This window comes from Harmonia axyridis, chromosome 2 (genome assembly GCF_914767665.1).
Source record: "Harmonia axyridis chromosome 2, icHarAxyr1.1, whole genome shotgun sequence".
Lineage (NCBI taxonomy): Eukaryota > Metazoa > Arthropoda > Insecta > Coleoptera > Coccinellidae > Harmonia > Harmonia axyridis.
Genome location: NC_059502.1, coordinates 38,709,508 through 38,721,834, shown reverse-complemented (window position 1 = coordinate 38,721,834; position 12,327 = coordinate 38,709,508). Strand labels below are relative to the sequence as shown.

At 34.3% G+C, this 12,327-nt stretch overlaps 1 protein-coding gene across 1 annotated transcript; it reads right to left on the bottom strand.

The window, feature by feature from the left end:
* Positions 1-2,946: 2,946 nt before the first annotated feature.
* Positions 2,947-5,644, bottom strand: LOC123672375. The gene is made up of 2 exons (XM_045606465.1): positions 3,220-5,644; positions 2,947-3,074 (listed from the first exon to the last, which is right to left on the bottom strand). Exons 1-2 carry the CDS (start codon positions 5,408-5,410, stop codon positions 3,064-3,066), a joined length of 2,202 nt encoding a protein of 733 aa, XP_045462421.1. The 5' UTR covers positions 5,411-5,644; the 3' UTR covers positions 2,947-3,063.
* Between the last annotated feature and the right edge of the window lie 6,683 nt (positions 5,645-12,327).

Here is a 12,327-nt window from a genome sequence, read left to right as displayed (position 1 = left end):
ACAGCTGATTCACATGGTTTATCAACTGAAATAATTAAGAGAATTATCAGAGTGATAGCGGAACCTTTGTCATGTGTCATCAACATGTGCTTCACCGAAGGAGAATTCCCATCATCGCAAAAAATTGGTAAGATAATTCCTATCTACAAAAAGGAAGGAGACAAACAGTCACCTAACAATTATAGACCGATATCCATATTACCATCGATATCAAAAATAATGGAGACCATCTTAAAGAAGCAATTGATAGATTTCTTGGAACGGAAGAACTTGTTATCGGAAAATCAACACGGATACAGAAACAGGAAATCTACCATATCAGCATTGGTAGCGATCATTGAACGAGTGGCAGAGGCGTTAGATGATGGGAAAAGGGTCGAACTTACTCTCTGTGATTTATCTAAAGCATTCGATAATGTTATACACCCTATTCTGCTCCGAAAACTCGAATATTATGGCGTACGAGGATTGCCGCTGAAACTTTTTACCTCTTATCTGAGCGGTAGATATCAGTATGTGGATGCTGGGGGTGGAAGATCGAGTCAGCATATAGTTCTCAGAGGAGTACCACAAGGTTCAATATTGGGACCTCTCCTGTTTTTGGTTTACCTCAATGACTTGCCAGTTAATGTTATCTGTGATCTCCTGTGCAACTACGCAGATGACACCTCGTTCTTGAACATTGGAGTCGAGGGTATAGCGACTAAGACAAAAGCGGCTTTAAACGATGTCGAGAACTGGTTAGTGGGAAATGGGCTGTTTCTTAATAGATTAAAAACGGTAACACTGCCCATTGCCACAAGGATTAAAAGGGATAACGTTGAAGGTGCTAAATTCCTGGGTGTGTATATTCAGGAAAATTTTAAGTTCGACATTCATATAGAAGTAGTTGTGAAAAAACTATCGTCGATATTGTTTCTTATGACACAGCTTGCAGAAATCACTAATGAATGCACAATGCTGAATGTTTACCATGCACTTTTCCATAGTCGAATGTCTTACGGCATTCTGATCTGGGGAGATAGTCCGCACTACCAGGATGTATTTTTAAAACAAAAAAGAGCGATACGAATTTTGGCTGCAATCGACAGAAGAACCTCATGTCGAGAATATTTCCGAAAGTACGCTATACTCACATTCTGCTCGCAATATATATTTGAATGTTGTATTTACGTGCATAAAAATAGTGCAAATTATCAGTTATGTGGAGACCGACATCAGTACTTCACTCGTAACCGAGCTGCCATGGAAATACCATACACAAGACTTAATATTGCCAGAAAAGGTTTTAATTATTGGGGTGTTGTGTTTTACAACCACTTACCAGAAACTGTGAGGAAAGCGAGAAGCTTCAAAAGCAGTCTCCGAAAATTTTTAGTCGATGGTACTTTTTACACCGTAGATGAATTCCTCCGTTGAATGGAACCGGCTGGTCCAGCTGAATTGTTGTGCGTTTGTTTTCTGATTTGTTGTTGTATGTGTATTTTTGAATTGTATTTATATCATGGAAATTTTAATATGTAAAATTGACTATTTATTATTGATATTATTTTTTATCACTGTAATTTTAACATGTAAACTTGACTATTAAGTATTGCCTTCTGTTCTGTAATGCTTTGTTAAATAAATGATTGATTGATTGATTGATTGATTGAGGGTGGAGAATATGTGTGCCGTATACCTAACGATTTCAAAAATTCATTAAACTCTTCACTTGCAAATTGTGGACCATTGTCTGAGACTAAATGATCACATAATCCAAACCTCGAAAAAATAGAATCAAAAACTTCAATCAATTTACTAGCTGAGGTGTTATTTTTCATATTTATAGCTTCAGGCCATTTACTGTGTGCATCAACTATGACTAAAAACATATTTCCTTGAATAGGTCCTAAAAAATCAGTGTGTAACCTGGACCATGGGTTAGATGGAAATGGCCATTGAAAAGTACTGATTTTGTTATTTTGTTTTCTATTTTTCACACATAACTCACAACTATTTGCTAATTTTTCTATATCATCGTCCAAACCCGGCCACCAAAAAAACGAACGAGCTACTTGTTTCATTCTAACAATACCAAAATGAGACTGGTGAAGTGATTTCAATAAAGTTTTTCGCAATGCTTTTGGTATTATTAGTCTAGAACCTCGAACAAGACATTCATTCTCAATACTTAATTCTGTTTTCTTATCAAAATACATTTTCTCTTCCAAAGAAATATCATTTGAATTTTCTACCCATCCAAACATTAACTTTCTTTTCACATCACATAAAACCTTATCTTTTTTTGTTTCTTGCTTAATCAAATTTAAATCAATCAAATTACTTTCATTTTCAATAAAGTTTATAACATCTAATTCAGAATCAAACACAGCCATCTTATCTCGTACTGCTAACCTGGAAAGCGCATCACAATTACTGTTTTTAGATGATGAAATCAATTCAATCTTGTATTTGAAACCCGATAAAAAATATATCCATCTTAACAACCTATTCTGAATTGTAACATTCAATTTCTTCGAATTACCAAATATATACTTTAAAGGTTGATTATCAGTTTTAAGAATAATTTCATTACCAACAATATAATGCTAAATTTTCTAAACCCGAAAATTATAGCTGCTGCCTCTTTATCTAGAATAGATCGATGTAACTCATTATGAGGTATTAATTTAGAAGCAAAGGCAATTGGTCTCTCTGTACCGTCTGAAAATCTGTGAGACAAAATAGCTGACAACCCTGAGTAACTTGCGTCTGTAGCCAATACTAAAGTAATATCTTGCTGATATGGAACCAAAACTTTATCCGATGCTAATTCCTTCTTTACCCAATTAACTGCTTGATCACAATTAGAATTCCAATAAAATTTGCTCTCTTTCAAAACATCGTACAATACCTTTAGTTGATCAGCTCGCTTATACAAAAATGACTCGTAAAAATTTACTAACCCTAAAAATGCTTGAAGTTCTTTTTTAGTTTTTGGAGAAGGCATATTCACAATTGAATGAATTCTACTAGGAGATGGTGATAAACCCTTTTTGTCCAATTTGAATCCTAATATCTCTATTTCAGACCTGAAAAATTCACATTTTGATTCGTTTACTTTAAGTCCTGCTTCATTTAACTTATAAAATATTTTTTCTAAATTATCGAGATGCTCTGAATCATTCTTTCCTGTGCAATAAATATTATCTATGTAAATTTCAATATTCGGAATACCTTTCAAAATATCAGTAACAATATCTTGACATTCTGCTGGGCTGGAGGCTACACCCTCTGGCAATTTTTTGTACCTAAACAAACCTTTCTGTGTGATTATTGTCAATGGATCTCTACAATCTTCAGCAACTTCAAATTGCATAAATGCATGTTTTAAATCAATTTGGGACCATTTGGTTCCAACCTGTAACGTCTGAAACACTTTTTCTTTTAAGGGTAATGGATATCTTTTAACAATTATTTGAGGATTCACTGTTAATTTAAAATTTCCGCATAAACGAACTCCTTCCCCTTTCACCACAGGAACTACTGGAGTAGCCCATTCACTCACCTCAACTTGTTCCAAATTACCTATTCTTACCAGACGATCGATTTCTGCATCTACTTTGTCTTTCAAAGCGAAAGGGACATGATAAGGTTTACATTGAATTGGCTGATAATCTTTTTTGAAAGTTAGTTTAATAGATTTACCTTTATATTTACCTGGGCTGTTGTCGAACAATTGGGGATATTTTGATTTAAAATGTGAAATAATACTGTTATGATCATTCAAGCAATTCAACGCAAACTGAGGTTTAAAAGTTATCGGCCACATACCTAAGGCTTGAAGCCATTGCCTTCCTATTAAATTTTTCCCGTTACCTGCCAAAACGTAAGCTTTCAAATTTGCTTCAACCCCTTCGAAATGCACCTTAAGATCAGTCAACATACCCATTACATTCAACTTTGTTCTGTCATAGCTGGACAATGAAATATCTGCCTTGTGAATTTTCTTAGCTGCAAAATAATTAGCTACAGTTTTTTCTGAAAACACAGTCACATGTGAACCTGTATCAACTTCCAATTCTACCTGATTATTATCAATAATTAATTTCATACTATGAGGTTCTACCACAATATTGTTTACCTGAAATTCAGTAAAATTGTTTTGCTGCATATAATAAAAATCTAAATCAGAACTATCCAAATCTTCATTTTCTAATAAGTTGTCATTGACTAAATTAATTCCGTTTTGTTTTTTTAGACATGCTCTATCAATATGACCTTTTACATTACAATAATTACAAGTTTTCCACCTAAGTTTACAGTCTCTTGCGAAATGATTAAATCCACCACAACAATAACATTCATTATTATTACGCGTTTTTGAGGTTATATGTACCTGAGAATTGTTTGATACATTCGACCTACGGCTGCCGTTTCTGTCTTCTCGTCTGTAGCTGCTCCTGTTATCGTGTTGTCTTTGTCTATTGTCTCTGATGAGTTTCTGGCTCTGGTCTTTGGAAGTGGAAGCCGCGGCTGCGTTGTTTGGATGCGAAGATTTGAATTTTCCTTCTGCGTTTCCGCTTCCCCTTCCTCTGTATTGTTGATGATTGGAATATTTTGAACCAGCCTTATTCATGTAAAAAATTGTATCTTCAGACACAGCATATGCGGGCTTCATTGATAAGGAATTTTTTATAGCTGCTTCTCGATCCTCCGCTATCTTCACCGCACTTTGAAATGTTAGATTTTCTTGACGAAATAATTCCACTTTTGTTTCGTGATTTATAAGTCCAAATACAAATTGATCACGAAGAGCAATATCAAGGTCCTTGAAATTACAATAAAAAGATCTTTCTTTCAATTTTGTAAGGAATGCGTGTATTGATTCCGAAGGTAATTGTTTCGTGGCGTAGAATTTATTTCTTTCGGAAATTTCTGAAGGCTTTGGATGAAGATGAGAGTTCATGATATTAACTAAATCAGAGTAGGAAAGATCTTTGGCCTTTTTTGGTGAAGTTAAATTGCGAAACAACATGAAAGTCTCTTGACAAACCCTTGTTAACAGTTCTGCACTTTGTCTTTCCGGTGAAATACACTGACACTCGAAAATTAATTCTAGTCTTTCGACAAAAACTTCCCAATTGTCTTTGTTTAGGGTAAAACTTATTTTATTAAAGTCGAACATGTCGTACCTGTATAGTTCCTTCTTTGTGAAAGTTTCGTTTTTTCCACGAAGTTTTTTGACGAGCGTTTTTCGTAGGTTATCAACACTATCAGTTTCACTCACAGTAACGTTATACGTTTTTAGTTTTTCAATTAGTTCTTGTTTATTAAGTTCGTACACCCAGCTCACTCTCACTTCACTGGATGGACTTCTTCCTCTGGAACTAGGCTGAGAACTTGCAGCACCATCTGCATCCGACATACTCTTTAAAATTCATAAGCCGTAATAAGCAATCCAACAATTTTTACCATAATCCTCGTCGCCAGATTATTGTCATGTCCATAAGAAAACAACGTTTGGTTTTTACAAATTTATTCGATATGCAATTTCTCAATCTCGACTACTAACATCAAATCTTTCCGAATACTGAACTTATAAACGCATGTGGAAACCTAGATGCTTAATCAAGCATGCGCACACAATATTACAATACAATATATTACAATATATATATATATATGCTTTCGTTCTAGACAGGTTTAACAGTGAACATGAAAGTATACAGTTTACTTTGGAGGAAGAAACAGCGAATGGAGTCCCATTCCTGGATACAAGGGTGATTCGAACACTGGAAAATAGGCTGATTCTGGATTGGTACCGAAAACCAACAAGTTCAGGGAGATACATACACTATTGTTCTAATCATTCACATGGACAAAAGGTAAACATGATTTTAGGATTGAAGAATCGCATAGAAAAGGTTGCCCATCCAAGTCTAAGGCGGCAGAATCTGAGGTTGTTGGTACAGTTGATGCTAGAGAATGGATGCCCAAAAAGGTTATTGTCCAGATTGATTTATAATACCACTCCTTCGACACGGCCAACGAATGGAGAGAGGAGCGCATCCACCACTGTGGACACTGAGAACACGGGTAGAATTCTTTACTTGTCTATTCCCCTAATTAATGGTATGACAAACGCATTAATTAACCTCCTAAAGACCACAGAAATTATGTTGATTCAGAAATCTTATTTTAAAATTGACAGATTATACAGTCGAGTGAAAGATAGGATGACTGTTGATAACATGAGTGGTGTGGTATATTGTATTCCTTGTTCAATATGCAGTGAGGTGTACATTGGTCAGACGTCTCAGCTTTTGAAGAGAAGGATTGCTCAACACAAGAGCGACATCAAGAATTCAAGTAAGATTTGTGCCCTAGCAGACCATACCCGGGACAAAGATCATCCAATGAATTATGATTCCACCAAAATCCTAGAAATTGAAGTTAGTGGAAGAAAAAGATGTTTCTTAGAGATGTATCATAGTATTAAACGCCAAACCTGTTCGATGAACTACAGAAGGGATGTAAATAATATCAGCTTCATCTATTCTTATTTAATTCATTATGACCAGTTCGGTGGGAGAGAATTGGATGGATCACATACAGAAAGAATTTCAACAAGTTCAGCAGTCGTAGGGATAACGTGAAAATGAATTCTGTGTTCTAGGCCATTTCTGTGAGAGAGAATTGGTTTCGGTTCATGGAATCTTTCAAAAAATCGCATTTGTTCTGAGTTCGGTGAGAGTGAATTACTGCGACCGATGTGATTTAATGCTACTCTATGTTTCATCTGTCATGTGCGTGTATTCTGTGGCAAGTCTGGTTGACAACATTTTTGACAAGCTCTCATTTTGTTGATTATTCTGTTCACCTTATTTACTTATTATAATTGATTTCTACTCCTTTACTAACGAAGTATCAGATCTTTTTTCGCTGAAGTTGTTGATGTTCTTGTTAGTTGCTTTCTTGAGAGCTATTGATTTGTGTTCAAATAAGATCTTTACAACTCTGTATTTCGGTATGTACTATTTTTACATGTTTTGTGATTGCCTTATTTTGACTGTTTTCTATTGCTATTGTAGAGTCCTGAAGAAGGTCCCCATCGGGATCGAAACGTCGACTAAATGAAATAAAGAAGAGTGACATTATAACACTTATCAATTTTCCCACACCCCTTATCTAACTTAAAACTATATATATATATATATATATATATATATATATAGTTGTTTCAATAAGATGGCGACCATGTCAAAAGCGCAGTTAAATAGCGAGTTAAATAAGTGGAAAAAGGACGAACTAATTGATTTTATAGTGAATAAAAAGTTACCAAATAATGTAAAAACAAATAGTGCCTTGAGTGCAGCACTGAATGTGGATGGCCAGGAACTTCCTGATGAATCTGAAGAGGATGGTGAATGCACAAACCAAATCTGTCAAAGACTACGGATGGAAAATTTCAACTTGGTAACATCTATCAAGTTAATGGAAAAGCTTCAACTCCAAATGGAGAAAAGAACTGAAGAACAAGAAATGTTAATAGGAGTACTCAGCAAAGGAAATGTTGATAAAAATTCATATAAACCTGTAAATTCAAAAAGTGAGGTTAATAAAAACAAAATAAAAGATATCAGTAAGAAGTCAGAAACAATAATTGACGTTGATACTGACGGATTACACAGAGAAAGGAGTAGATCAAAGTCGACATCGTATGCTGAAACTACTCAAGTCAGTCGCACAATGCAACCAGTGGCGGAGAAGAAAGGTGACGTGAAGAGGCGAGATGGTAATACTGGCCGAGACCCTGTTGCTATGAAAAAAGGACATGGGAATGTAATTAAAGGTAAAGCTAAAATAGTAAATGAGGAATGCTTTAAGGGAGCTTGCAAAAAAGCGTGGTTCTACATAGGTAGGGCATCAAATGAATCCACCTGTGATAATTTGAACAACTATTTGAAGTCCTTGTTTACAAATGAAAAGTTTGAGGTAGAGGAATTACGAAAGCATGATTCCAACACTAGTAAAAATAAATCCTTCAAACTTGGATGTAATTATTCGTTAATTGATCGAATAAATCAACCTGATATATGGCCGGAAAATATAATTGTGCGGCCTTATAGATTTTTTCGATACCCAAAACCTAGCACAGGAAAATTTTAATTCTCGAAATGGTAAAGTATTTTCTGTTATGAATTTAAATGTACAATCCATACTGAATAAAGTCGATCAACTGAACTTACAAGTGGTAGAACATAACATAGACATTATCTGCTTAACAGAAACTTGGCTACGGGAAAGTCAATTGAATTATATTGGTTTGAGTAACTACAAGATAGGAGGTCAATACTGTAGAAAAATTAATAAACATGGTGGTATAATTTTAGCAACGAGAGAGAACTGGAAGGTGACTACATTGGATAAGATAGAAGACTTATCTATTGAGAAAGATGCTGAATTTGCTGGAATGTACATTACTAACATTAACACTGTAGTAGTAGGAGTATATAGATCACCAACAGGTACAATGGATGTCTTTTTACGTCAGTTCACCGAAGTCTTGCTCTTCCTGGCTGAGAAATTTGGTAATCAGAGAATAATTATATCCGGTGATTTTAATATGAATTTTATGCTTGATAATAAAGAGAGTAAATCTGTAATGAATTTATGTGATTCGTTCGGTGTGAAGGGGAAATTTTTTGAAGCATCAAGGATCAGCAAAACAACTAAAACGTGTATTGATAATATATTCACAAATTGTGTATCTTCGCACAGTACAACAAAAGAATTACATGTTTCTGATCATCAAGCTCAAATTTTAACTTTTCCTGCTTCTGAAGTGGAACCTGAAATAAAAAAGAAGATTATACAGAGAGATATAACTCAAGTTGATACTGACATGCTGAAAAAAGACCTATCACAAATGTCTTGGGAACGATTCTTCGAACAAAAAAATGCGGTGGAATCATTCTCATCATTCCATGAACATTTTATGAATATTCTGAACATTAGAATGCCGGTAAGGGAAACTGAAGTTAAGATAAATAAAAGAAAGAAGCAAATATGGAAAACTCCAAAAATTGAAGAAATGAAGAAAAACTTGGATGCTCTTTACACTGTAGCTATATCAATGGGAGATGATTCTAGTTTTAGAGTTTATAAATCCTACAAGGACGAGTACAGGAAAGAAATAAATAAAACTATTAGAGAAAAAAATGAAGAGTTTGTAAAAAGGGCGGATAATAAGCAAAAGGCATTATGGAAAGTGATAAGATCTAAAAACTCAAAAAATAAGAAAGTAGAAATAAATGAACAACTACAAGCTGAAGAACTCAATGAACACTTTGCTAGCATTGGCAAGAAAATTTCTGAAAAATTATTCACAACGCAAGAACCAGTTGAAGTTGCGCAAAACGTACCGAAGAATAATGAGAAATCCTGCTTTTTCTTTGATTGTACAGAAAATGAGGTCAAGAAAATAATAACATCGATGAAATCTAAGAAAACAGCGGATATTTACGATGTCACTACTGAAATTTTGAAAAGTCTATGTGAAGAAATTGCCAACCCAATATCCTTAATGGTGAATAAGTGTTTGAGAGAAGGTTACTTTCCGAATGAACTTAAATTAGCTAAAATAATTCCGGTCTATAAAGGAAAAGGAGACAAGAAGAGCTGTGATAATTATAGACCCATATCAATACTTCCTTGTCTGTCAAAAATTTTCGAGTCCATTATAAAAAATAGAATGCTGAAATGGTTGCAAAAGCACAAATTATTGAACGAGAATCAACATGGATTCAGAAAAGGCCGCAGTACCACTACAGCCCTCATGAATGCTATAAATGAGGTCATAGACGGAATGGATAATGGCGAATATATGCAGATGCTCAACTTTGACTTGAGCAAAGCGTTTGATTCAGTCTCTCATATAATCTTGCTTAAAAAACTATATGCTCATGGGTTTAGAGGAACTGTACTCAGATTGCTGGAGTCCTATTTGAAAAATAGGTCCCAAAAAGTATTTTTGAATGGTGTCTCGTCTACGGAACATGCAGTGGAATATGGTGTACCCCAGGGATCCGTACTTGGACCGATACTTTTTATTATATACATCAATGACATCACTATCAAACATTGTAACTGCTTGTGCTTGTACTGTGATGACGCATCCATCATTGTGAAATCTAAAAATAAAGATGAACTTTCCCACAGAACAGAACTAGCCATAGAAGAGGTGAAAACATGGTTTGCCGCCAATTCGCTCAAGCTGAATGCAGATAAAACTGTGAAGTTGGAATATGGTGGTAAACAGAGCCAAGCTAGTGCCAAATTCTTGGGTGTGGTCCTAGACAATAGATTGAATTGGGCTGCACATATAGACTATATTTGTGATAGACTTGCTAAATCTCTGTATTTGTTGCGTGAGCTGAGGAAATGTGGTACTTACGAGATGTGTAGAACAGCATACTTTGCCAATTTTCAGAGTGTCCTGCTGTATGGAATTCTACTGTGGGGAAATGCCTCAGATGCTGTGAGAGATTTCATATTGCAAAAGAAAGCGATGCGTATCATGCATGAAATGGGTAGTAGAGATTCTTGTAGAACCGTTTTTAAAAAATATGGGATACTCACCTTTCCATCACTTTATATCAGAGAGTGTCTGCTGTACATACAACGTGGTGGCGCCAACTTGCGTAAAAATGGGACTTATCACATGATCAACACACGTCATAGAGATGATCTAAGAACTCCTTTGCATAGAAGGAAAAACACTCAGAATTCTGCTGCTTATTACTGGAGTGCTAAGATGTTCAACAAGATACCCAACGATATGAAGAATTTACCAGAGCGAGCTTTCAGGAAGGTTATCAATCGGCTCTTGATTGCAAATGAATTTTATTCAGTGGAGGAATTTTTCAGTTTTCAATTTTAATATTGCTGTATTGACGAACCATGTAAAATTGATGGCAATAAATTATTATTATTATTATTATTATTATTATATATATATATATCTATATATATTTTTTTTTTTTTTTTTTCTTCACCATTCATCGGGTTGGTACGTGAGACAACCGGGCTGATTCTTCAGCCAAGATTGTTCTCAGGAGCTGGTCAAGAACCTCCTGACTATCTATATATATATATATATATATATATATATATATATATATATATATATATATATATATATATATTTATATATATATATATATAATTATGTTTTTGAGATGGAAAACCTTGTTTTTAAAAAAACTTTATTTACAAGAAAAAGACGAAAGGTACAATCAAAACGACTTATTATTGACTGATCTATTATTGACTGGTTATTGACTGACTAAAAAACAATGCATCTGAGAATTTATAACATTACTTATCTCTAATGCAAAATGTGGCGTGATCCTAAGCGTCACACAAAGAATAGCTAAAATAGCAAAATTACATTGTAAGAACAAAGGATGTATTATAGTTACAATAGGCATTCATTCCACCCACATTATCCCGTGTTTGAGATTGATGAGTTAACAATATTCTATCATGAAATATAAAGTAATAAATGAAGATTCGAAAATAGGTCGTATGATCAGAATGGGGTCGTATTATGTAATTCCTACCCTTCTTGGAAAAAGGTATCACCTTGCTGAGGTGTAGCTTTTAAAGATACATTTTTTCTGAAATATCTACAAGCAAAAGCAATAACAATAATAATTATAAGTATTGTCAAAATAAATGCAAATGTTATTCCAATAGGTTGAAGATTCCACTGCTCTAATTCTTCTAAAACGATGTCTGGAATATCTTCATTCTTGATAAGTTCTTCTTGAGAATCATTCTTGATAAAATGGGTCTGCTTGGGTAGAATAATATATTTTTCTTCATTTATGATGGTTAGAGGAAAAATTTCTTTTTGTGAATTACTTATAGTACATTTAGAATGCAACAGGGCCATTGGCGGAATAAAATAATGTTTGATTTGGTGAGGGCATTTCTCTATGACTTTTCTATTGTCTAGAGATAAAATATTTCCATCTTCTAATAATTTCAAATCTGAATAGGGAACTGATGTTGTTCTGATACAATTTTCTTTATGGGTTTTCAAAACGTTGATGAGGCATCTTGGAGGTTTCTTCATGGATTCTTGATTACATAGGAAGTCCTTTTCAACTGGATGACATTCACTTGTCGACCATTGTAATATTTCTTCTTGAGATAGCAAATAGGAATCGGTGTAAGGAAGGGTTTCATTATTTTGTGATAGGAAGTAAAACTTATACAACTCGTATTCCTTTTCATAAATAGTTGGAATCGATATTAAGAACAATAACATCTTGT